Source organism: Nuphar pumila, chromosome 7 (assembly GCF_984573655.1).
Source record: "Nuphar pumila chromosome 7, dmNupPumi1.hap1.1, whole genome shotgun sequence".
NCBI classification, from domain to species: Eukaryota; Viridiplantae; Streptophyta; class Magnoliopsida; order Nymphaeales; family Nymphaeaceae; genus Nuphar; species Nuphar pumila.
In genome coordinates this window covers 6,986,947-7,014,698 of record NC_143255.1, presented here as the reverse complement: position 1 = coordinate 7,014,698, position 27,752 = coordinate 6,986,947, and the positions used below count along the sequence as shown (strand labels likewise).

At 38.3% G+C, this 27,752-nt stretch overlaps 1 protein-coding gene across 3 annotated transcripts in view; it reads left to right on the top strand.

Annotated features, from left to right (window-relative positions):
• Window positions 1-27,752, top strand: part of LOC149831012 (phospholipid-transporting ATPase 2-like) — a 160,628-nt gene that overhangs the window by 54,231 nt on the left and 78,645 nt on the right. For all 3 annotated transcript variants that reach the window (XM_090013608.1, XM_090013607.1, XM_090013606.1), the window contains exons 9-13: window positions 12,730-12,827; window positions 12,988-13,130; window positions 15,288-15,384; window positions 15,488-15,597; window positions 15,697-15,861. In XM_090013608.1, coding sequence (XP_089869734.1) covers window positions 12,730-12,827; window positions 12,988-13,130; window positions 15,288-15,384; window positions 15,488-15,597; window positions 15,697-15,861 — 613 coding nt within the window. The remainder of the gene's footprint in view (window positions 1-12,729; window positions 12,828-12,987; window positions 13,131-15,287; window positions 15,385-15,487; window positions 15,598-15,696; window positions 15,862-27,752) is intronic.

Below are 27,752 nucleotides of genomic sequence, written 5' to 3'. Positions count from 1 at the left end.
CTTGTTTTTGAGCATCCAAAACCTGTCTTTAGTTAATCCTTTAGTGAACAGGTCTGCTACTTGATCTTCGGTTCTCACAAATTCAGGTTCAATCTCCTTCTCTTCAACCTTCTACCACATGAAATGTTGATCTATCTCAATATGCTTGGCTCGACTGTGGTGGATTGGATTAAAAGACATGTTGATAGCACTTTGATTATCACATAGAAAAGATGATCGTGAAATTTCTTTCTACTTCTGTCAATATGTGCCTGACCCATGTAACTTCTGTAGTGGCAACAACCATAGATCAGTACTTCGCCTCAGTGCTTGATCTAGCTGCAACTTTCTGTTTCTTACTACTCCAAGAGACCAAATTTTGTCAAATGAAAACACAATACCCCGAGACAGATCGTCGGTCATCTGGATCCCAGGCCCAATCCGCATCACTGTAGACAACAATTTTATGTGTGCTTTGTCCTGTCGGCCTTTGCCTGTAGAGAAGTCCTTCACCAACTGTCCCCTTTAAATATCTAAGGATTCTTTTGACCGCCTTCATGTGTCTAGTGCGTGGTTCATGCATGAATTGAGATACCTGGTTGACTGAGAAGACAATGTCAGGTCGGGTGAACGTAAGATACTGTAACATCCCAATTAGGCTTCGATATCTGGTAGGGTCTTTGTATAAATCCCCATCTTGGATGCTCAAATTTTGATGAAGAATGCTCGTAGTGGCTAAAGGCTTACATTCCTTCATACCTTCAGGACATCCACTGTGTATTTGTGCTGGGTGAGTGCCAACCCATCTTCTCTTCTATCAACTTTCACCCCAATAAAATATCGTAAGTCTCCAAGGTCTTTCATTTTAAATCCCTGACTTAACAGTTGTTTCACCTTTGCAATGTGATCCTCTGAGTTACCTGTAATAACAATATCATCCACATATATAACCAGTAAAGTAACTACATCTTCACTTTTGAATATAAACAGGGAATGGTCTAGAAGAGATCAACGAAAACCATGTTTCTGTATCTCAGACGAAAAACTGTCAAACCAGGAGCGGGACGCCTGTTTCAGCCCATAGAAGGCTCTCCTCAATCTGCAGACATAGTTCCTAGGATCCCCTTTTGCATATCCAGGAGGTTGTTCCATGTAGACCTCCTTCTTTAAGGCGTCATGCAGGAAGACATTTTTTATGTCGAGCTGGCTGAGCTTCCATCCATGTTCAACTGCTAGGAAAATAATAATTCTAATGGTCCCCCATTCTGACAACTGGGCTGAAGGTCTCGTTATACCTTTCAATGCTTCCGTCTGGCTTGTACTTTATTTTATACACCCACTTGCATCCTACTACATTCCCGTTGGACGGTTTGGGGACAATCTACCATGTTCCACACTCACTGTTTATGGCTTCCACCTCACCGTTTATGGCTTCCACCCATTTTTTAGAATTATTTGCTTGATAGAATGTGACAGGTTCATCCTCTTTTTGTAGAGCCGTCAGGAACAACTGAAAGTCCATAGACAAATTGTCATAACTAACCCATCTTTCAATTGGGAGATGAACACGAGTGGACCTCCTGTCATCAAGAGTATGCGAGGAAGTGGATGATTGTTCAGTCTCTTGTCTCGAAATAGGTGGATTCTCCCCATTTCGTCGGGTGTAAATGATGCCCTTATACCTGTCTGGTCCAAGCGGTAATGTCATTTCTCTTGAAGACAGTGTCTCATCCTCTGTGCCAGTATATTCTTGTGACTGCATACAACTCGAAGGACAATTATCAACTCTACTAAAAAGTTCTGAGCTGAGCCAAGGATGATAAATTTCACCTGGTGGGGAATCTGTAGGAGTCATGTTGGTTTGAAGATCAAAGTTCAACTCATCAAAGATAACATTCCTCGATATCTTGATGCATTTGCTTATGAGATCATAACATCTGTATCCTTTGTAGTCGTTTGTATACCCTACAAACCTGCACTTTAATGCCTTGTCCTAAAATTTGTGCCTCAAGGACCCATCAATATGAACATAGCAAACACAACAAAAAACATGTAAGTCATGGTAGTTGGGATGAACACCAAAAAGGGAGAAATAAGGTGACTTATTCTCCAAAATAGTCATAGGTAATCTATTTATCACATGCACAACAGAATGAAAGGCTTCCGTCCACAAAGAAATAGGGAGATTGCTGTCATGCTTTATACTCATTGCACTCTCAACAATGTGTCTATGCTTTCGTTCAGCTGTCCCATTTTGTTGTGGCGTATGTGGTCAAGATACTCTTTTTCCTATCCCATTAATTTGAAGAAAATGTATGAAGTCACTGGAGGAAAATTCACTGCCTCCATCAGATTGAAAATGTTGAATAGATTCAAAAAACTGGTTTTTGACTAGAGAATGGAAGTTTTGGAACAAAGAAAAAACTTTAGATTTACTTTTCATAAAGTATATCCAAGTATAACAGGAGTAGTTATCGACAAAAATTATGTAGTATCTGCTTTTAGAACTAGAAGTAATAGGAGCAGGCCCTTACACGTCAGAACAAATAATCTCAAAAGGCTTTGAAGCTCTTTTATTAACAAAATTAAAAGGCAATACATGACTCTTGCATAGACGACAACTGAAACACATTTGATCAGTCATCCTTGTATTCAAACTATCCTTAGGAATGAGATTATTGGAGACAAGCTTTTCAACAAAATTACTCCAACAATGACCCAACCGACTATGCCAAAGATGTGGCTTATTACATTCAAAGACATTCATAACACACTTAGTCGACGCTGAAGATAACACAGGTGAATTCTTCGGGATGAAACAAGCAGGAAGAGCAGAATCCAAGATATGTTCTTGGAAGACGTACATGTTTTCTTGTCTTTTTCTCTCAGCGTTTCCCTCGTGCGAAGGTCCTTTACCTGCACAGAAAAGGGAGTGAATTCAACTGAGGCATGATTATCATCGACAAGCTTAGAAACATAAACAATGTTTTTCTTAATGTTGGGAGCATGAAGAACATTAGACAACTTAAGAGTAGAGGTTGACATAGGAACAATAGAGTTTCCAATATGAGAGACAAGGTGATGAGTTCCGTCTCCATTGACGATGCTACTTTTACCAAAATAAGGGATAGGATTAAGAATCTTACCAGCATCACTAGTCACATGGGTTTCCGCATCGGAGTTAACGTACCAAGTCCCCTGATCACTCTGCTTCAGATTCAATCTTGCCAATGCAAATAACAGTAACTCTCTGATTTCATCATTAGTCTTGGCACTACCAGACTCTCTCTTGACATCTTCTAGTGGAGACTTTCCTTTATTATGAGGATTAAACCAACAATTTGCCTTAATATGTCCTCTTTTATTACAAAGATAACAAGTGGGTACTCTCTTTTGCCATTGCGCATTTGGCAACGTATTTGGTGTAGGCAGCAGTCCACGTCCACCTTGTCCTCTTCTTCCACGAAACCCAAAACCTCCTGGTCCTCACCCATATGACATTTCTGTAGCAAGGACCTCCCGAGTATTTGTATGAGACTGTGACTCCTCAGAAAAACCCTTCAGAGTCATTTCTTACTGTATCGACTTGGCACGTAACTCTTCAAAAGTAAGGAGGACAGACAAGCACAGTAGAGAAGTAATCAGGCCCTAGCCCACTCAGAGTCTGCTGGACCATATCTGTGTCACTTACGTTGCACCCCATAATGGCAAGCTGGTCTATGATAGTCTTCATCTTGTTCAAATATTCCATGATGGTCATATTGTCCTTTCTGAGCAACTGAAACTCTCGCTTCGGAAAAACCATTCTCGCCTGCGAGACCTGAGAATATGTCTGAAATAATCTATTCCAAAGCTGGCTGGTTGAACAATCATCAGGTATGGCTATGAGCACCTCCTGCGACAGAGTTGAAGTGATGTAGGCCTTTTCCCAAGTCTCAAACTCTGGATTTTTGACATACACAGTTGAGATCGCCTCTTTGTCATCCTTTCTTTCACGTGCAACAAATTCTGGCGAGAATGGAGTAGTTCTATCCAGATGACCAAGGAGACCTTGACTCCTTATAAAAGAAATAATCTGTCTCTTTCAAGTCAAGAAATTTGAGGTGTTTAATTTTTCGCAAACAAGTTGATTAAGAAAGCTTGAGAAAAGATCCAAATGAGATGGGAAGAACGAAAATGAATCCATAACACAAGAATAAAGAAACTGCAAGACACACACAATTCAAGGCTGAGGCGTGAATAAGATCAATCACGAGGTGTAAGCCGTGCCTTCCTTCACCCTCTTTTTTTTTTTTGACAGGCTAGGATCTAGGGTCAACAAGTGTCAAGAGGATCAGATCTGAAACCAACTGCCAACAGTCATGTTCAGACCCTACAGTCAACCAATATTTTTTTTTGCAAAGAACAAATTTCCTCCTAATATAGATATATACTTCAGCCTTGAATAGCGTGCAAAACAGATATAGAAATGCAGTACACAGTAGAAAAGAAATTTCGCCAAAAACTCAAGCACGTGTATGGGGAATACTAGGCTGAAATCGGCTGATACTTTGAAAAGGAGAGGGAGATGAGATATTCAGATCCGTTACTTACAGATCTGATCCACAAGAGATGAACGACACCAACGATAGATTTGAGAGAGAGGAGAACGTTAACTCTTAAAAAAAAATAGAGAGACAATATTCAGTTTTAATGTTCAGCAGAGAAAGACAAAAGCGCAATAACTAGAAGTCGATGATCTGATTTTACCATATCACAGACGTGTTATAAAAAAAAAACTGATTTCACGCAGAAATAAATCTCAGCAGAAGAAGAAGGCGATTCAGATTCGAAGAGTGGAACAGATTTTGTTTAGAGACTGATTCGGTAAAAGAGAAAATGAATCTTGACTTGGAGATCAAAAGTCTCTGATACCATGTTAATTCTTGAATCACCAGGATCTGTTGCAGTGAATAGAGGAAGCCACGATGGGAAGGGCTGATATCAACTGTATACCCACAGCAGCAATCGTAGGCTGCAGATCTGATTTCATTAACATATATTTGTGTTTACAATAATTTAGGGTACTAAACCACCCTGCAACAGAAAATAGAAATTACAACAAAGACATTATTAAGTGGCTGGCGCATAACACACACGGGTCTGGATCTGGCTCCAATAAAATCCAGTCCAAAAACCGATTCTGTTTTTCAATCAGAAGATGGGAATGGCTGCTTAGGAAATATTCTAGTTTAGATGGTGAAGGGAAGTTAGTTTCTTTATCTTCTCAAACATGTATTATGGAAGGACATCAAGATAGGTAGTTGTAATCTACATCATGTGAAAGAGGAGGAATTCAGTAAGCTATGAGCTAGATAAGTTCTCCCAAAAGTGAAATGAAAAGCATACCTTTCTAGCAAAGCAAGTGGGCAAGGGAGTAGATATTCTTCATCAAGTTCATGTAATATGCCAGGCAACAAGATAACTAACGGGTTCTTGAAATATTTAGGAAGCAAGGAAGATAATCTTAATTTTCTCCTTTTTGATGCTATTAAATAATTTGCTATTTGACTTGATTAAATCTTTGGTGTTTCAAAATCCCCCCTTTTCAAATTGTAGCTGTTTGTGTGTCACATGCATCACATGGTCAAATATCATGAAGAAATAAAACCAATGTGGCCTTTTACACCATGCCACTATGTCCATGTGAGACCAAAAGTTAGGTCAAATGTAATGAGACCAACAAAATCTCAAAAAAATGCCATCAAGGCTACAATGAGATACCAATACAATAGTGGCCACCTATGGACCCAAAAAATTCTCACAATAGAGATATACACCAACAACTCACAAAGAGAGTTTCAAGTAAAAATATAAGAGATCTTTCATTAACAAATGCTTATAAAAGCATTAAGATATACAATAGGGAAATCCCTATTTATAAGCACAACAAAGGGCAAAGGGGCAGCCCAACTAGTAGTTGGGCTAGCCCCTAACGGTCATAAATATGACTCTTGGGACTAGCTCAACGACTAGTTGGGCTGTCCCAATCAGTCACATGATTCAAATACCAATAAAAGTAAAAATAAAAATAATGATATTACAATTCAGCCCCTAGTGGGCTGATCCTTATTACAAAAGGAAATGACTGAAATACCCCTGATGGGTATTCCAATTATATATATATATATATATATATATATATATATATATATATATATATATATATATATATATATATATATATATATATATATATATATTGGGGTACAATATTTTAGCACCCCCCTCAAACTCACGGTGCAAAAATCGAAAACTTGTCGAGGAAGTGAAATCTGGGTGACGAGAGCGCTTTGGTAAAGAAATTCGCCAATTGATACTCAGATGGTACATATGACAACATGATGGTCTTCTTCAAAAATTCTCCATGAATGTAGTGGCAATCCATTTCAATGTGCTTGGTTGATTCATGGAATGTATGATTATTCGCTATGTATACTGTGCTCATTTTGTCACAACACAATCTTGAGGGTTCTGCAATATGAACTCCTAAGTCTTTTAATAATTGTCTTAACCATACTAATTCAGAAGTAGTTGTTATTATGAAACATGACTCTGCTTTTGTGGAAGAAAGACACACTTTCTGCTGTTTCTTGCATCTCCATGAAATCAAAGAATCACCTAAAAAAACATAAGAACCAGTGGTTGGTTATCTATCATTCACATCTCTCCCCCAATCAGAATCTGAATATGCAATAACTTCTAACGAGAAAGTAGATGAAAGAAACAAACCATAATTTATAGAGTTTCTAATAATATCTAATAATCCTCATTACAACACTCATATATACTATGGTAGGAGTATGCTAAAATTAACTAACAGAATAAATAACATGAGCAATATCAGGACAAGTAATAGAGAAATAAGATAGAGTTTCACTCATTTGTCTACATGGAGTTGGGTCTTTAAGAGGTTCTTCATCATCTTTCTTCAACTTTGCATTGATGACCTCTGGAGTATCAACTTTTTTTCTCATCAAAGAGCCTGTATCACTTTATTATTTCGACAATGTACTTAGTCTGAGACAAAAAATAACCACGAGGGGAATATGCAACTTCAATACCATGTAAAAAATCAAGATCTGCCATATTAAAGTTAGATTTGAAAACATCTTTGATATGGTTAACTCCCTTTTTGTCACCTTCTGTGATAATCATGTCATCTACATAGAACAACAAAATAACTATACCTGCATTAGAAGACTTAATCAATAATAGTGTCAATATAACAAGACTTAAAGCCTAGTTGAATTATCACAATGTTGAATCGATCATACCAAGCCTTAGGGGCTTGTTTTAGGCCATATAAGGCTTTCCTTAAACGAATATTTGTTCCATGTGCCAATTCTAAACCTAAAGGTGATTCCATATAAACTTCCTCATTTAAGTTATCATTTAAAAAGACATTTCTAACATTCATTTGAAAAATAAGCTATTTGTTAATTGAAGCTATAAAGATGAGAGTTCTAACAGTAGTCATTATGAGCAGCGGGAGCAAAGGTTTCTTCATAGTCTATACCGTACTCTTGACTATATCCTTTAGCTACAAGTCTAGCTTTATATCTTTCTAAGGTTCCATCACTCTTGGTTTTAACTTTGTAGACCCACTTACATCCTATGACTTTCTTTCCTTTGGTTTTAACTTTGTAGACCCACCTAAGTCCAAATGTATTAACTCAAATGGTTCTTTAGAAACAAAATGACTAGGTCCAAAAGGTAAATATTTCATTTCTACTTGAATTCAATCTTCAAGAAAGGGAAATACATATAATTTTGACATGCTTGGATGTCTTAATCTGCTATTCCACTTTTCAATGTTTTTCTTTTCAACAAAATTGCAAAAAGCTTGATTGAAAAGTTCTAAGTTTTTTACGTAGTAGAGGTGACCTCTTCTATGGCCTCGCCCGATCGGCTTCTCTGACCAGAGATCCTGCACTACGCAACTACTAGCTGAGAAAGTGACTACATCCATGGTCGGTGATTTGAGAAACCGATAAAATATTTAGATTTAGTTTAGGTACTACTTTAATGTTTGAAACATAATTTTTTTGGCTATTTTTAAAAGAATTTTTAAAAGTACCAAAGCTTTGGATTTTTAAATAGGTTCCATCAGTGGTTGAAACATAAGAATCATTAGAGTTAATGTAACATTTAGATAGTATGAACTCATTAGGAGTCATATGAAAAGAACCATCGAAATGAAGAACCCAAGAAGTCTTATCGGGGTCCATGCATGTAGAGATAGCTACACCGGAAAGAGAAGAGGCATGAGCCTTGAGTAGTGGTTGAAGGATTTCCATGGATTGAGAAAGTGACACATTTTTGGAGCTTTCATGTATACCACCCTTTTCGCTAGATGACCCCGTAAAGGCAACTTTCTTTTTTATCTCTTTGATCTTCTCTTCTTCTCTTTGGGCAATATGACTTAATGTGACCCGGCTCATTGCAAATGTGGCATATTAATTTACTGCTCTTCTTGTATTCATAGTCATTTGAATTCATTACATAGTCATTTGAGCTTCTTCTATAGTCATTCGAGCTTCTTCGAAAGTGAGGAGGTTTATAAGTTCTTGTGTGATTTTCGGGCCTTGACACATCAAACAACGATTCATCATCTTTGGTAGAAGAGAGTTTCTTCAATCTATTCTCTTTCATAGTTAATTCTTCTCGAGTTTCAGCTATGGTGGGAACACCTCCTTTATGATGGAGTGCTCATTTGTTCCCTTCAAATTTGGGTATAAGCCCATTAACAAATTGGTAGAAATGCTCTGTTTTGAGTTAATTTTCATGGAGTTCTATGTTTTGAGGGCAATGCCACTTAGGCTCTAAAGGAGTCAATTCATCCCCAAAAAGAGAAAAAAACATTATAATATTCTCTAATGCTCATTTCTCCTTGGGTCATAGTTCTAACTTTAGTTTACACATTACATACATGCGCTGTCTTTTAGACGATACATATCCTTAAGATACTTCCATGCATTACTAGTAAAATCATATTTTGCCAACCTTGAGCGCTTCTTGATGTCAACACTATTGATGACACATCCAATAATCTTGGAATGACCCATCCTCCATTCTTTCTATCTTCTTTTATATTCAACATCAACTTTAGACATTTCTTTTCCTTGAAGTGCTACTTTACCATTTTCGATCTTGGTAAGCATTGAAAGATTTGCAATGCTCGAATTCTTCCACGCGTGAAAGCAGAGAGAGAGAGAAAGAGAGAGAGAGAGAGAGAGAGAGAGAGAGAGAGAGAGAGAGAGAGAGAGAGAGAGAGAGAGAAACCGATGCCCAAAATTGTGTGGGTCGGCTGCTATTCTAATCCCTTTATAATAACATACTAATACAAAGATTAGGGTACTAAAATACCCTTATTACAAGAGAATAAATTACACAGTGCCATTAATGAAATGGCAATGATCACGAGTCTGGATCTCCTGACCCGTGACCCGTAACAATAGATACACTTCTTTTCACCCTCCCTCAAGTTGTGCATGGTCTTGAACTATGAACAACTTGCCTTTTAACATCCAAAATCTATCTTTTGTCAGTTCTTTTGTAAATATATCCGCCACTTGCTCTGTAGTTCGTACAAATTCGGGCTCAATCTCTTTCTCTTCTACATTTTGTCTCACAAAATGCTGATCTATTTCAATATGTTTGGCACGACTGTGATGGATTGGATTAAAAGACATACTACTGGCACTCTGGTTGTCACACAAAAGAAGTGATCGAGAGATCGATTCTCCTACGTCTGTCAGTAAATGTCTAATCCAAGTAGCTTCAGTAGTGGCGGCTGCCATTGACCTGTATTCAGCCTCTGTACTGGATCTGGCAACAACCTTTTGTTTCTTACTACTCCAAGAAACCAAATTCATCCCAACAAACACACAATAGCTGGATACTGATCTGCGTTCATCTGGATCTCCCGCCCAGTTCGCATAAGAATAAACAATGATCTCATGTGCATTTTGCCCATTGGTCTTTCTCTTATATAAAAGGCCATCCTCAACCGTTCCCTTCAGATATCGAAGTATCCGTTTAACCGCTTCCATATGCCCTTCTCATGGTGCATGCATAAACTGAGATACTTGATTCATAGAGTAAACTATCAGGGCGAGTAAAAGTGAGGTATTATAACATACCCACTATGCTACGATACTGTGTGGGATTTTCATAATATTAGGTTCTCTTTCGGTGCCATCAAACAAACCCCATAGACCCTTTTTTCATATTTTGTGTTTTACTATGGATGACTACATCACATAGTTTCTATCATTGAGTCTCATGGGAATGAAGATGACAACTTTTCAATCATCCTTCATTTTTACAAACAAGAGACAGAAAGAGAGAAAATAAAAAAAGGAAATAGAATGAAAGTAAAGTACTCTTTGAACACCACGAGCCCATGATCACACGATACACACTTTCACGTCTTCCTTAACCGATGACTGATACCAGACTGACAAAATCTCAAGAGTACCACGAAGGCTTCAATGAGATGCCAATACAATAGTGGTCACTTATGGACCAGGGCTGTCCCTATCAGTCACATGATACAAATACCAATAAAAGCAAAAATAACAATAGAAATAAAGATATTACAAATCAGCCCCTAGTGGGCTGATCCCTATTACAAATGAAATTGACTGAAATACCCATCAGTTTATATATATATATATATTAGGTACAATATGTTAACATCAATAACACCCTATTAGGGAGATAGCTGAAGGGTGCTGTGTTTGCAAACCTAAAACAGGTGCAATTTAGTCTAGTTCTTGTTTTTTGATAGAGGAAATTGGACTGTGAAATGTTGTCGAGATTATAAGGGACAGTAAGATCGCCTATGTGACAGCTAAGGGAGTTTGAGAGTAGGAAAGTGAATATCTTTTTGGTGTCATGTGTTCCTCACAACATTGAACTCCTAAGGATATTGACAAGTGTTTGTCTATTTCAAATATGACGAGGAAAGCTGGGAGGTTAATAAATGTTTATGCAAGCAAACAATTTGTGGAATGTAGCAGTATGATACATCCCATTATTAGTATAATTGTTGTGCAATACATCCATTATCAACTACTCCCTTTTATCAGAACTAGGGGTGTAATTGGGTCGGGTATACCTGACCCGACCCGATGTCCCGAACTGATTATACCTGACCTGAACCGATATTGGTGGACCAGTGGGTTTGGGTTGGGTCCAAAATATAGACCTGTAGTGAAAACAGGTCGGGTCTTAGGTATTGTAAATGAAGACCCAAACCCGAACGGACCTACCTGATTATGTACCCAAACCCAAATCATTCTCCATTTTTTAAAATTGAACCGACCTGATTATGTAACCGAACCTGCTTTGTACCCGTACCGATTATACCCGAACCCGAACCCGAACCTGAACCTGAACCCGAACCCGAACCCGAACCCGAACCCGAACCTGAGCCCGAACCTGAGCCCGAACTGACCATACCCGACTTGACCACATTACCTGATCCATCTGAAAGTTTGTAATTGGTAAATATTATATATTCAAGTAAACATTTAAAGATGTAGATAAACTTATAATTAATATGCATTGCATTTTAGTAATCTAAACCTTAATTCATTTTTGCATATACTTCCTATTTCCCTTTTGTCATGGAAATTGTGAGATTGAAATGAATCCTAGAATGATACTCAAGAACTCCTCATTGAATGTGTTACATTTTGAATATGATATATCATTGGTTTTTTTGTTTCAACTTAAATTTTTTGGTTGGCATCGATATATTCTTTTTATATTCAGATTTTGACATTATTTAGAATGGTTATGATGCTTTTATTTTGTCAGCATATAATTTTCTTAATAAACAGTTGATTCCATTAATTTGCATATTTTTTATAGGCGGGTAATTAGGTCTAGAACACCGATCATATCAAGACCTGAATTGAAACCCGACCCATTATGACCCGAACCCATTAACCTATATGGGTCTACATTTTTCAGCCATACCCAAACCCGACCTGAATCAAAATGGGTCTACTGAAGACCCGACCCGGTTATACCCGACCGGATGTACACCCGAACCCATTAACCCATGTGGGTCAACAGTTTTTTTCTGTAACCAAACCTGAACCCGAATGAGATCGGGTCTGGTTTGGGTCTTACTTTCAAACCAGATTCGAACCCGACCTGGTTACACCCCTAATCAGAACAGTGTTTTTCAAGTACTGCAATATACCCAGATCATGTCAGATCTTATGTAGAGTTGACATGCAATCATAATTAAATAATTAACTGCATAAACAAGTTCCTGTGTCCTACTTTTCACAAAAGTATCCGGTTCATGTTTCTTGTCATATCTTATGCCTGTGTCTATGTCCATTTGACATTGGTTATAAAGTTGCAGTCTATATATTTATAAGGCTGAACCTTGTCCCAGTAAGCATCATGCTGGAAGACAAATGTTTGTATGCTTTGGTATGTGATTTTAAACATGATGTGTGCGGCAGTGATATGGGCCTATAGGGATTATTACTTTCTTTGATGCGTTGCTTCACTATTCACTATTGTTTGCATCTTAATCTTTACTGCCATATTTCTAGTTCGTATTATGTTTACCAGGATTCACATGATCTTTTCATCAGACATCTCTCATGCTTCTGTCATGTCAAATTCAATTAGATTGTACATTTGTACCTTACTGAAGTCTCACATTTTGCTGTCCTGAAGGTTTCACTAGATCTTGTAAAGAGTTTATATGCCAAGTTCATTGACTGGGATGAGGAGATGTATGATCATGAAACCGATACTCCTGCTCATGCAACAAAGTAAGTTAATAAAATGTTATCAACTTCGGTTAAGTTAATCAAATGCTATGAGTTTATGATTTTTTGCACTTGTATTTTTTCATGTTCAGGTAAGTGCTTTTCCTTTTTCCTGTCCCTTTGAAGATAAGTTCTTGAGATTGATTCTGATTGCTATATGTAGTACAGGGATAAGTGAGGATTTGGGACAAGTTGAATACATTTTGACGGACAAAACTGGGACTCTAACAGAAAATAAAATGGTGTTTAGAAGATGTTGCATAGATGGTGTCTTTTATGGAAATGGAAATGGAGATGCCTTGAAAGGTAGAATCCTCTTGTTTTCACTTTTCTTGTTTTTCCAAGCATATGCATGATTGAGAATATTAGTTTGTACATGCAGATTTGCATCAGTTTGTTATGGGTGTCCGGTGCATGCCTGGTTAAGATCTATGTCACATAGGTGCAGGTGCAGGTGCGGATGCAGCAACGGACGCTTTAAAAAAACTTGGGTGCGGGGAGGCTATATATATAATTTTTAACAGTTTTAAGTTAACATTACATGTATTTGTGTGCATTTATGTATTTATATATATAATATAGATAAAAATGGACTTGATCAGGGTTAACTGAATCTACTTTTGGATAGAAATGGACCTCAGTGTGGTTGAGTTCACCTAACACAAAGGAAGCTGTGTCCAAGTGTTGCACCCGCTCGGGTGCGGGTGCGGGTGCGACGCGGGTGCGGTGCCATGTTAGAAAAGTCGGTGCAACATAGGTTAAGATTTAATAATTGATGAATTCTGAACAATGGAAGAGATTACTTTATGGGTCACCTATCATATAAATAGTAATTCAGCATAAATTCCAGCTAGATTCAGAGAGAAGAGAATACTGTTTCTGCCTTTTTTGGTGTTGGTACTTGAAAACGATAACATTGTTTGTATGGTCTAACAAGAAATACTTTGGTCTAACTTTGTAATTGTTCATGTCACCTGTTTTTCTCCATTAGCAATCATTCCTATTTTCATAGTTCTGTAAGGTCATTTATCAGTTTATGGCCAAAAGGTCCTTAGTAGGCGCATGCAATAAATGCATGCATTGCACTTCCCCACTAATCACATTTTTTTTGTCTCTCTGAGTAAAAAATCAATTTCCAAGAATTGAGGATGAGAAACAAGATCCATTAAATATGGTCAAATTTATACTGCATCATTTGAGTGGTAAAAGGAAAAAAATTCAATCCAACAAATGAAATTGTCAAGTTTTCACAAACCATAAAGTCATACTTTGTGTCAAAATACAAAGTCTAATGCAAATTAATTTGTAACAATGATCATGAAAACTAAGTTGTCCAGTTTCTGAATCATTGGTTTCATCATCAAAATCTTCTTCACGATAGGTGTAATCTGAGGGCTTAGAATGATAAACCATTGTGTTTATTACCAATAAATGGTTGAGAAGGCAAAAAATCACTATAATCATGCTTTGAGGGATGTACGAGGGTCAGGGGGGATTGGTCAACCCAATTGGTAGACTGATAGACCAAGGGTTTCTAACAAGCAGGTGGTGTGCAGTCTTGCAGTTAGCAACAGTACCAGTATTCAACAAGAACTTGCACTTGAATGTGCAGTAACTGAGTTATTCCTGATTATGCCTTTTCAGCTTTAAAGAAAAAATGGAGCTGCTGGTTTTGTAGGGTATCTGGTCATGCAAAGAATATTTTCGGCCATCAATTATACAACTAATCATTTGGTTATGCAAGAAATAGACGTGTTCTATGTTCTTGTCTCCACCCGGGACTTTTGGATCCTAAGTTTATAATTACCCTCATATGTTATACTTTCTCAAAAAGAATAAAAAATTTAGATTTTATAGCGTGGTCCTCGACTTCCAGCTGTTAATTAACCACTAATCCAGCTCTGGCTCCATAATTGTTTCAACATCATAGGATGTTGGGAGGAGCCTTCCTGATGATGGTAATGGTAATTTTTTCTCTATTTGTAGAATAAAGAAATACATATATTAGTTCTTCATCCAGTCCATGGGAATGGTTTATCTAGTGAAGATGAATCAGGGGTCTTCATTTTTATAATACAAAACAAGGATTCTTACCAGGGTTGATCAACGTGTATTTGAGCATAACATTGAAGTGGCATCCACGAAATCCATGAAATGGCTTCACAACATTCTTGCTCATGCTAAACAATTTTATTTTCCAATTTCACAGCATCAAAATATCAATTACTAATCAGATACTTTGGTTTTAGACTTTTAGTAGTACCGTTTATCTTTTTGTTGTGTTTCTTTCATTTTTCCATCTTGAAGTGATGTTTGAAACCTAGTTTTGCTTTTGTGCTTGAAACACGTGTTCAGTTTTACCTCCTGTTTCCTTTTTTGTTTTCACATTATAAATTGATGACTATCATTGTATTCTATTTTATTGCTATTATTACTGTTAAAAGTGTTGTTTCTTTTTGTCAGATGTTGAGCTGTTGCATGCCATTGATAGCAATAATCCCGATGTTATCAGATTCCTTCTGGTTATGACTGCATGTAATACTGTTATACCTCTCAAAAGGTGCTTGCATAAGCTTCTTGGCTTATTGACGTTTCTGATGGTTGGAGCTATTAATTATCCAAATGGCTTTTTGTTCTCATTGAACTCATTTGAATGATTTCAGCAATGATGGATCTGTGTCTTACAAGGCCCAATCACAGGATGAGGAGGCTCTTGTTCATGCTGCTGCTCAGTTGCAAATGGTTCTCTTCAGTAGAACTGGAAATATGCTCCGTATGAATTAACACCTGGGTGACATTGATTGCATTATTTTTCTTGTTTCTGAGGATTTGGCTGATAATTACTTGTTGCTGCTGGGTGCCTGGCCTGCAGAGATCAATTTCAATGCTTCAGTTATTCAATATGAGATATTGGACACTCTTGAGTTTACTTCCGATAGGAAAAGAATGTCAGTAGTGGCCAAGGATTGTCAGAGTGGGAAGATAGTGCTTTTGTCGAAAGGGGCAGATGAAGCAATTCTTCCATATGCACATTCCGGTATACTCCATTACACACATTGGTGTTAGTAATCTTTAAATTGCAATTGCTAAGAAATGAAATTATGCTTATTTCCTGTATTTAACTACTTAAGGCAGTCCTACCATTGATTTGGATATATTATGAATGTTCAGAATTTTGTTGTAGCAAACCATGTCCACTGCTGGCCCATGTTCTTGTTTTGTCTGACTTGTATTGAACCAGGTTGAATGCTTCTAGTCTTATGTTGGGCTTACCAAAAAGCTAGCAGATGCTCTTATTTGTTACTGGACATTGCGGTCTTGCATATTTACTTCACTTTTATATATGTGAAGAGCTTCTGTAAATCAACTTTCTTGGTATGCTGCTTCTGCCGTATTGACATGCTATGTTCTATTTATTGAATGCACACAAATATCCATGTTGTGTATAGACAATGACACTACTCTGTGTCCGATTCATGCAATAATGGAAAAGAAGGAAACCATTCAAATCATACCCCTCAAGTTTGATGGGACAAATTTTGCATACCAGGCTGAATTCATGACGATTGTGGTTAAAGTTTTGGTTATATTGGGTATCTTGGTAGTACCAAATTCCAGCCCAAAAAGGAATATGCTAACCCTTATACTGACATTGTAGAGTAGAAGGATAATGCAAAGGTGAAATCATGACTCCTAGGCTCAGTAGAACAAAATATTGCAGTTAATATTTATTAAGTATGAGGTAACCAAGGATGCTTGGAGTACTTGAGATAAGTTTATGAGCAATCAAACTGGGCTAGAAGGTGTTAGTGAGAGTAAGAACTAAAAGCATTGAGGCAAGGACATTATTCTATTCAAGTGTTATACTCTTGATTTCAGCAGTTGACAGATACTTTAGCATGCGGCACTTTAAAAAAACTTGGGTGCGGGAGGGAAAAAATATAAAAAATTCTATATAAAAAAATGAATTATATGTTTTGCAAAATGGCTGCTTAAAGCAGCAAATTTTTTTGACAGACCCCCATACAGGCCATACAATTGCAACGTCCCAACAAACATATTAATATAATATATCTATGTATAAACAGTATAATGTTTATATTACATAGTTTTTACATGTAAAAACTATGTAATAGATAGATTTTTAAGAAAACGAGCCAGCCGAACTGAGTTTTTCCTAAAATGGGTATTTTTTTTTCAAAAATGGGTTTGTTTAGCCGAGATTGAGAGAGACTGAGGTACACAGTAAGGGGGAAAAGATTGACTACAAAGAGAGAGAGGCACACAGTATGAAAATGGGGAAAAAAATAGAGAGAGAGAGAGGTAGCCGAGAGATTGAGACGAGTGGAGAGAGAGAGATTGAGAGAGAGAGAGAGGGATTGAGAGATAGATTGAAGGAGAGAATGAGAGAGAATAACGTACCTTGGAGATGGAGACTGAGTTCGCGCTCGCCGGATGGTAGCAAGCGTTGCCGGCGTCGGGGTTTCGCAGTTCAGCAGCGTTAGAACTCGGAAGACATGAAAGAGGGCAAAACAGTTTTGCCCTAATCCTTAGGCTCAAGCCCATGTAATCAGGCAATATATATATATTTTAAAGTCTAAAATTTGGACAAATATGACCCTAGGTGCATTGACCGCACCTAGGGTCAGGTTGACCACACTGGGTGCCGCACCCGCACCCGCATCGCGTCGATGCGGGTGTGGCACCTGGTTGGCCGAATCCCTGTGACATAGTCAAGTGCACAGTGTGTGATGAGTGCATAGAATTCAAAGATCGAGATGGTGAGGCTAAGGACCTGCAGCAGATCATTGACTTTTTGATGGCGCTTCGTCTCGAGTTTGATAGTGTTTGCAGCAGTATCCTTCACAGCCCTTTCCTCCCTATGCTAGATCAGACATTGGTAGAGTTGTTAGCTGAAGAAACCAAGATTCTGTTAGTGTTCAGTCCCCTTATGAGATAGTAGTTGTTGCTTCAGTTAAATTGTACATATATATTTGTGTATATGGTATAGTATCACACTACATGTATATCTATTTTGTAATATATATTATATATGTTTATCATATATAAATATATTTAATATATAATTGGGGATAAGTCAAGCATATTTGACCTTGAGGCGTCTCTCCCACTTGTTATGCTCTCTCTCTCTCTCTCCCTATTGTGTATAAATAGGGGTATTCTCCTCTTTGTAAAGCAATGCTTTTGCACACTTGTTTCATTGAATAAAATATATATTTTATATTATGTGCCGTATTGTGTGTATCCCCTATGTAGGATTTGTGAGTGTGTTCCTTAGGGAACGCTTTTGTGGTTTCCTTTGTGGGATTTGTGTTTTCCTTTGTGGGATTTGTGTTTTCCTTAGAGAACACTTTTGTGGTTATCTTAGTTGTTTAAAGCGATGCCTAGGCGAAGTGTAAACTCCATAAAATTTTAAGGGGTTTCCAAAAAAAGAAAGGTTTCGATCCGATCGGATCCAACCCGAATTTGGGTGGAATGTTGACATACTAGTCGGAATTCCACCTCTCCATTAGCTTATTTAAACCCCACGGGGGGGGGGGTCTTTTTAACAAAACCCGAGCCCCCGACCCCCTACCTCTCTCTCTCTCTCTGCGTAAGCCTCCCTCGACCCCAACTCTCACTTTCTCGCCTTTACGTATCTCTCTCTCCTCCATGTCACTCTCTCTATCCCACGCCGAAGCCTCCTCTCACCGGTATCTCTCCTCGTCGAAGCCTCCCTCGCCGGGATATCTCTGTTAAATTGTAATTCATAAGACAATGTATTTTCTATATATATTTTATATACATAAAAGAAGATACATATACATATATATATATATATGTACATGTATCCATCTACTTATATACATAAAATATATATTTCTTTCTTGTATTAGTTGTAGGGGTATTTTAGTCATTTCTACATTTTACGCATATTCACGTTTTTTAATATGATTGTAGTTCCTCCTTTTTAATTTTTCTTATTTTTGTTCTTTTTATGTAATATTTCTGTACACAGTTAGTTGACTGTGTATAGTGTACAACAGTCAGCCACTGACTGTTGTACACAATTTAAAAGGAGAGTCGTTGGGCTGATGCCCAACGTCTCTAATAAGAGCCGTTGGAAATAGCTCAACGACTCTTTGAGTGTTGGTAAGCCTTATAAATAAGGGCTATGTGAGCCCATTGAAAACATGTATTACAGTAAGGAGTTTTGTCTCCTTAAGCTTATAAATACTGTGCATTTATTGCACTTCTTTGTGGTGTAAAGCTTATAAACACTGCGCATTTATTTTGTGTCTTGAGTATTTGAAGTATCAAGTTATTTGAAAACTTGATTGTCTGCAAGGATTCTTCACATGATATTAGACCCGTTGGGAATTATTGAAGAAGGTGATTATTGAAGAAGATCATGTGCCTTGAACAACGTGCACCTACCTTTCTCTTGATCCTCGGCGTGGAGACTACTTGCAATATATATTGAAAGAATTATACCACATCAAGTAAGCTCTAAAGACTCGCTTGTGGTAGGATCTTCTTCACTCTATATTCTCTTCTCAAAATGGGAGAAAAAGACTCACTTCTCTCTTGGGTTCAAACTCAATGGCTCAAATTATCATATTTAGGCCGGTAATATGTAAGTACATATCAAGGGTAAAGGGCTTTGGAGATATGTCCAAGGCTCAATACCGGTACCAGAACCAATGATTACTTTGGTAGAAAGAGGAGAAATAAAGATTCTTGAAGGTGAAGAGAGAATCAAAGCGCTTGAAGACTACAGTAAGAAACATGAGGAATGACAAATGAGAGATTTTAAAATCCTATCATGGATCTTCTTATTTGTTGAAATAAGAATCAATGCCAACATTATCAAATTCAAAAAAGCCTCTCAAGCATGGCGATATCTTGAAAAAATGTACACTTCAAGAGACTTGTCCCACAAGTACTATCTTCAAAAAAGGGCCTTGACTCTTCAACAAGGCGAAATGACTATTAGAGAGTATTTCACGGGGTTGTTCTCTATTTGGGATGAGCTTGCCATGCTTGAGCCCAAATGGAGTGGTGAAGCCATTGAGCTTAGGTATAAAAAATTAGAAGATGATCGCTCTTTCAACTTTCTAAATGGGCTTAGACCCGAATTTGAACAAATACGATCCTCCCTTCTATTTGCCTTTACTTACCATTCTCTTGAAGATGCAATTACTAAATTAAGTGGGGAAGAAACTCGTATAGGTATAAGCAAAAATAACCCGTGTTCTTGTTACACCTTCCAACCAAGAAGAAGGTGAAGGTGTTAATGTCGTTTCAAGACCGGGAAACAATTTGAGAACCTACAAACCTCTCCACTTCAAAAATCAAAATCAAGGAGCAAGGAAAAATAGTGGGCAAGGCGGAAACAGAGATTATAGCAAAATTGTGTGCACTTTTGTAAGGAACCGAGACACATCAAACCGATTTGTCCAAAATGGAAGAAGTTGCTAGCCATTACTACCACATCCCAACCCCAAAAGGAACAAAGTTCATCTTCCAATTGAGCTCTTTCTTTACCTCAAATTGTGGAAGCGCTTCAACCTCTTCTCAAGGGGGTAATTGTAACGCCCCAAAATTTCGAACTTGTATACCTTTTGAAAATGGTTTAAAAGGCCAGAAAATCCTTTTTGTTTCAGAGTTTATTTATAAAATCAGCGGAAGCATTTCTTTAAAAGAAAAGAGGGCAAGTCGACAATCTTGGGCACGTTAGCTAAAAGAGCAAAAAGACAAAGGCATAACTTGCAAATATCTAGATGAAAACATTCGTATTATAAATAGTTTTTAAGTTGTACAAAATTTGGATTTCCTTAAGAAATCCGTAACAAAAACCCAAAACGATCAGGACAAGAGCTGCGAGTGGTAACAGTGGATCTTGAAGACATCTCGCAATCGTGCTATCACCTGCTAAGCATCTAATCATCACCTGTACCCATAAAATGGGTTAGTTTCGTGAAAAACTAATAGGTGCACAAGTAGACAGAAAAGTCTGAAAGAAGCACAAATAATTAACTATGTGTGACGAGTAACTAACAGTTACTGAACTAACATGAGCAATTTATTAGCATAAGTAAAAGTCTAATTAGCACATGCTGCATGATGTAACAAAACATTTAATAATGAATTGAAATCACTGAGCATAAAACACAATTCTATGATTCATCAAGTGAGTTTACAAGTTACTTTATGTTCCATGATTAACTGGACTGCGGGTACGCGCAGACGCGACTCGTAGAAACTGTGAGAAATCAGATGTGGGAGTCACCTTACTATCGTAGCAAGAGATAGAGAGAGAGGTAAGAGGGAAGAGAGAAAAAAAATATTGGGCGGCAATGATGTCTTCTCCCCTTTTCATTGATATTTATATGTTGTACGAGTGGTACAATACAGTACAATAGTACAATACAGTACAGTATGCTGTACAATACAGTACAATACAGTACAATAGTACAATACAGTACAGTATGCTGTACAATACAGTACAATACAGTACAGTAGTACAATACAGTACAATATGCTGTACAAGTGGTACAATACAGTACAGAAATATATTCATTTACATATACATATTTAACAGCCTCCCTCAAGTTGAGGATGATCTTCAATCATGCTCAACTTGCCCTTAAGTAACCAAAATTGATGACTAACCAATCCTTTGGTGAAGATGTCTGCTACTTGGTCTTCTGATCTGACATACGAAGCCTCAATTTCTTCTGTTTCAATCTTTTGTCTAACAAAATGCTGATCAATCTCAATGTGCTTCGTGCGACAATGATGAATAGGGTTAAAAGAAATATTAATGGCACTTTGATTATCACATAAAAGCAGAGAGGAAGAGATAGGTTCATTCAACTCTTGAAGAAGATGTCGTACCCAAGTGACATCAGCTGTCCCTGCTGCCATTGCCCTGTACTCTGCCTCAGTGCTGGATTTAGCAATGGCCTTTTGTTTCTTACTACTCCAAGTGACAATATTTGGGCCAATAAAAACACAATATCCTGAAACCGACCTACGCTCATCAGGGTCCCCACCCCAATCTGCATCACAATATGTAAGTAAACGGTGTCCTGTAGTGAAGCTTTCATCTTTGTGATAGAGCAATCCATCTCCAATAGTCCCTTTCAGATATCTGAGAATACGCTTAATACATTCCATATGACAATCAGTGGGAGCATGCATAAACTGAGATGCTTGATTTACAGCATAAGCAATGTCAGGTCTTGTAAATGTAAGATATTGCAACATACCAACAATGCGGCGATATAAAGTGGAATCATGATATAATTGGCCTTCTTTTGCACTAAACTTATGATTTAAGACAGATGGGGTGCTGAGAGGTTTACAATTAATCATACCAGTGGTGTGAAGAATGTCAAGAGTATACTTGTGTTGACTTAGAGTGAGTCGATCATCTTGTCTATCGACTTCAACTCCCAAGAAGTATCGCAATGGGCCTAAGTCCTTCATCTTGAATTTGGCCATGAGTAAAGACTTGACCAAGGCAATATGTGCATCATCACTCCCAGTGATAATGATGTCATCAACATATATAAGAACCCAAGTAGTAACATGATCATTCTTATACATAAATAAAGAATGATCAAGTATACTCTTAGAAAAGCCATGCTGCTGAATTTCCATGGAGAAACTCTCAAACCAAGACCGAGATGCCTGTTTTAAACCATAAAGAGACCTTCTCAATTTACAAACCCATGTAGCCGCATCATGTTCACTATATCCAGGAGGTTGCTCCATATACACCTCTTCCTTCAAGTCCCCATGTAGGAACGCATTCTTGACATCCAACTGGCTAAGAGACCAACCATGCTGAAGTGCCAAAGTGAGGATCACACGAATGGTGCCAATTTTGACAACAGGGCTAAAAGTTTCCTCATAATCTTGCCCATATTGTTGTGTGAATCCGCGTGCAACAAGGCGAGCTTTATATCTTTCAATGCTACCATCTGGTTTACGCTTGATCTTGTAAACCCATTTGGAACCAACAACATTTCTATCAACAGGTCGAGGAACAATATCCCATGTATGACATTCATGAAGTGCTGCCATTTCTTCGTTCATAGCTTCAACCCAAGCTCGAGAATGGGCTGCCTGATGGAAAGTAGACGGCTCTTTCTCTTTGGCCACATTGGTTAGAAACAACTGAAAGTCAAGAGAAAAATTGTTGTAACTAACCCAACGATGGATAGGATGCCTTTCACGTGTGGATCGTCGAAGAGGGGGAGCCTCGTGAGATGGAGTTGAAGGGGCTCCTCGACGGGCATAAACCAAACCTGAAAACCGTGAAGGTGCATCCTGTATGATGGAGTTGTCTGCTTCAAACTGAATTGGTTCATCAACAACAGGATCTCTGATAGTCATATAGCAAAGTATCACAAAGCCATGGATCATAAGTAGTTTGCTCATATACCTGAGAAGTATCACAAGTGCTGAAATGGTCATCATCAAAAACAACATTTATAGACACCTTAATCTTACCCAAAATAGGATCATAACATCTATATCCTTTATACCCATCGGCATATCCCAGAAATCTGCACTGAACTGCTCTGTCCTGAAACTTGTTACGTAAAGAATGATCCACATGGACATAACAAATGCATCCGAAAACATGCAAATCATCATAAGAAGGGTGAGAACCGTGAAGCAAATAATGAGACTGATCTCCTAATAATTCCATAGGCAACCTGTTAATGATATGCACTGCAGTGTGAAAGGCCTCAGTCCAAAGAGAGAAAGAAATATCAATATTGTGCATCATACTTAACGCGGTTTCAACAATATGCCGATGCTTACGTTCTGCTACTCCATTCTGTTGTGGAGTGTAAGGACAAGAGGAGTTACGTGTGATGCCATGGTCCTTTAAATATTCACTAAAATCATGAGATATGTATTCTCCACCACCATCACACTGGAAATAAGTGATATTTGAATTGAAAAGGTTCTGAACAAGAGCATGGAATTGTTTGAAAAGTTTGAACACTTCAGATTTAGATTTCATAAAGTAAATCCAAGTGTAACGAGTGAAAGAGTCAAGAAATAACACATAATAACGAGAGCCAGATAGAGATGAAACAGGAGCTGGGCCCCAAACATCAGAGTGAATAATTTCAAATGGCTTGGAAGCTCTTTTATTGATACTTTGAAAGGGAAGTACATGACTCTTGCAGACATTACAACTAGGACACTTATGATCTAATTTGACTTTGGGAATAAAACCCTGAGAAGACAATTTGTCAAGGAACCCTTGACTACAATGACCTAACCGACGATGCCAAGAAACTGGCTTATTACATTGCATAACAGAAAAAGACTGACTCAAATAAGCAGGAAAAGATGGAGACACGGTAGATGACGTCTTCAAAGTCCCGGGGGCTGCTTCGAAGACGTACATGTTTCCGCGTCGTTCACCCTTAGCGAGCATCTTCTTGGTTCGAAGGTCCTTAAGACAAACAGAAGACGGAGTAAATTCCATGGATGAATTTGTTTCATCAACCAATTTAGAAACAGATAAAATGTTTTTCTCAATGGCAGGAGTGAGTAAGACATTTTTCAATGGTAGTGTAGATTGTGACAAAGAGAGAGATGCATTTCCAGTATGAGAAATAGGGTGGTGGGAACCATCTCCCGTGACAATAGTGCCAGTGCCAATATAAGGAACCATGTTGGAAAGTTTACCTGCATCAAAAGTAACATGTGCGGCTGCTCCAGAATCAATATACCAAACTCCATCATCATTCTGACGCAAATTCATGTTGTTAAATGCAGTCATCAGAATTTGTTGCACATCATGTGACAACCCTGCACTCTGTCCCTGATCAGTACCCTGATGTGCTCAAAAATTTCCCTGCGGCTGCCCCTGAAACTGTCTAACATTCATCTGTCCAGCTCTTGGTCCTGGCCTCCCTGCCTTGTTGCGATTCTGTGGGTTGTGCCAACAATCTGCTTTCACATGGCCACGCTTGTTGCAATGGAAGCAAGTAGGGACACGGGTACCTCTAGTGGCAGGTGGAGCAGTAGGAGTAGGAAGGAGTCCTCCACGGCCCATATGAGCAGCAGGTGGACGAAATGAGGTAGACGCAGATGTAAACATGACAGGATGAGGATCATCAATAAGATGATCTTGAGTCAAACTTACTTCATACTGTAGGAGTTTGGCCTGTAAATCCTCAAAGCATGGAAGTGTAGAGGCAACCTGTAATGCAGTGCAAAACATACGATATTGGGGCCCAAGGCTTCCCAATACCTGCTGAACAACATCTCTGTCAGAAATAGGATATCCAATAGCGGCCAACTGATCAATGATAATTTTGATATCCCCTAGAAATTCAGTAATGGTCTTAGTTCCCTTTCGCATAGATTGGAACTGCCATTTCAGTTGAAGTGTACGTGATTCAGAAACCTGTGAATAAGAGTGAGCAAGATGTCTCCATAGTTCTGCAGCAGTAAAATGGTCAGAGATAGTTTGTAATATACAATCAGATAACGTGGCAGTCAAATAGGCAACCACAGATTGGTCCTTCTGAAACCAAACATCATACACAGGATTTGGAATAGCAATGCAACTCACCTTCCCATCATTACCAGTTACCTCTTGCGTAATAGTCATAGGTGGGGCGGGTGATCCCCCATCCAGATGCCCGGAAAGACCATGACTTCGGATAAACGGCAGAATTTGGCGTTTCCAAAGTAAGTAGTTATCATGAGTTAATTTGTGAGAAACAAGTTGAGAAAGAAATCCGGGGCTGATTTTAGAATCCATAAGGAAGAAGATCAAAGATGAATCAAACAGCACGACAGAAATTCGTAGGTTGTACGGACAGAACCGTACGGACAGAAATTTTTGAGTTTTGGAAATCACGATTTTTTAGTTAATCGTGCAGAATGTACGATTTATCAACTATATTGCAAGAAATAGATAAGAAATCACAAGAAGTTTGAGAAAAGAGGCACTTTTGAGAAATGAGGGTTCCCAAATTTGGGGAAAACAGAAATTAGGGTTGATAAAATTGGGGATAACAGAATATGTAAGAAGGAAAAGATGCACGATATGAGGAAATGAAGAAACGACGTCGAAATATAGTGATTCAACGGAGAAACAACAGAGAAACAACAGAGAAAAGATGAAAAAAAAAACACTTTCCTTGAGAACGCCCAAAAACGCACGTCAAGGTCCTTAGGGGCCTTCCAGATGATCGTGATTACCACGCCCTTGGCTCTGATACCATGTGAGAAATCAGATGTGGGAGTCACCTTACTATCGTAGCAAGAGATAGAGAGAGAGGTAAGAGGGAAGAGAGAAAAAAAATGTTGGGCGGCAATGATGTCTTCTCCCCTTTCCATTGATATTTATATGTTGTACGAGTGGTACAATACAGTACAATAGTACAATACAGTACAGTATGCTGTACAATACAGTACAATACAGTACAATACAGTACAGTATGCTGTACAATACAGTACAATACAGTACAGTAGTACAATACAGTACAATATGCTGTACAAGTGGTACAATACAGTACAGAAATATATTCTTTTACATATACATATTTAACAGAAACAACTGAGACTAGTTCGGGCGTCTATTATTTTATGTATTTTGAATAACCCGAATAGCTAGTTGAGTCCGTTCCTAAGGGGACGACCGTTAGCCGAGAGAGGATTCCCCAAAGGCGTTCGTGGCTACGGATGCATCCTATTTCTGTGGAAGCCCAAAAGATCTACCACCTAGGATAATATCTGGTAGTCTCATCCCCTAACTCCGATGACTGGGGACACCGAGTCTTTTCTCGTAGAATGGTTGTTAACAACCTGTCCATCGAAGTGTGTGTACCAATCCATCCTCTCCCTTGACAGACAACAAGAAAACGAATGGGTGTGTCAGGGTTACTTAACCAACGACCCATTCTACATGCTCTGGTCTTTTGACCCAATCGAGCATCTTACCTGTGAAGGCGATAATAAATCAATCTGTAATGTGGTTTACCAATGTGCTCATAGCACTGGTCGGGTCGAATGACCGTCTCAACATCCATCGTATTACTCGCATGCCATGCATGTCTATGAGCACGTTACGAGGAAAGGTTCTAGGTCCTTAATAGGAGCCTCAACAACATAATTTGCAAAGATATAATGTCATCGTTCTAAACTTCTTGAAATGCCCAATATCATGTGCCAACTTATGGCATGTGATTTTCTCGAATCTCACATTCGTTATCGTAGTGTCAACATGCAACACCAATTTTGACATTGATAACGATAAACGGTAAATGCGAATTTCGCATGAGAAAATTACGCTCACAAGCTTGCTCGAGTCTCGGATGTTGGGTAATCTCGAGCTATAACAGAAAAGTGAACTAGAGTAGAGGAAATACTCCTTTTGAATGCTTGATTTAGGATGACCTGCTGTGATGCTTCAAAACCAACATTGTTTGCAAAACCGTATGTTTGATATAAAAGGACTCTTTTCATCCATCGAGGTTGCAAATTTTAAAGACAGAAAGTAGCAAATGCGAAAGCAAAAGCCTGGGCGCAAAGCGCGACGGCAAACATAGAACAAGTAATGCGAAAGCAAAGGACAAGGATCGCGAAATCTCGTCCTTGAGCTAAAGACAGAAAGCAAGAAATACGAAAGTAATAGCCTGGGCGCAAAGCGCGGCGGCAAATTAAAGACAGAAAGCAGGAAAATGCGTAAATAAAAGCCTGGGCGCAAAGTGCGGCGGCAAATTAAACACAGAAAGCAGGAAAGTGCGTAAATAAAGGACAAGGATCGCGGAACAGCGTCCTTGAGCTAAAAGCATACTTATATACTTATACGTATATAAATATATATATTTTTGTTCTTTCGGCCTTAATTATTTAAGCTAGCTTCAGTTATTTAAG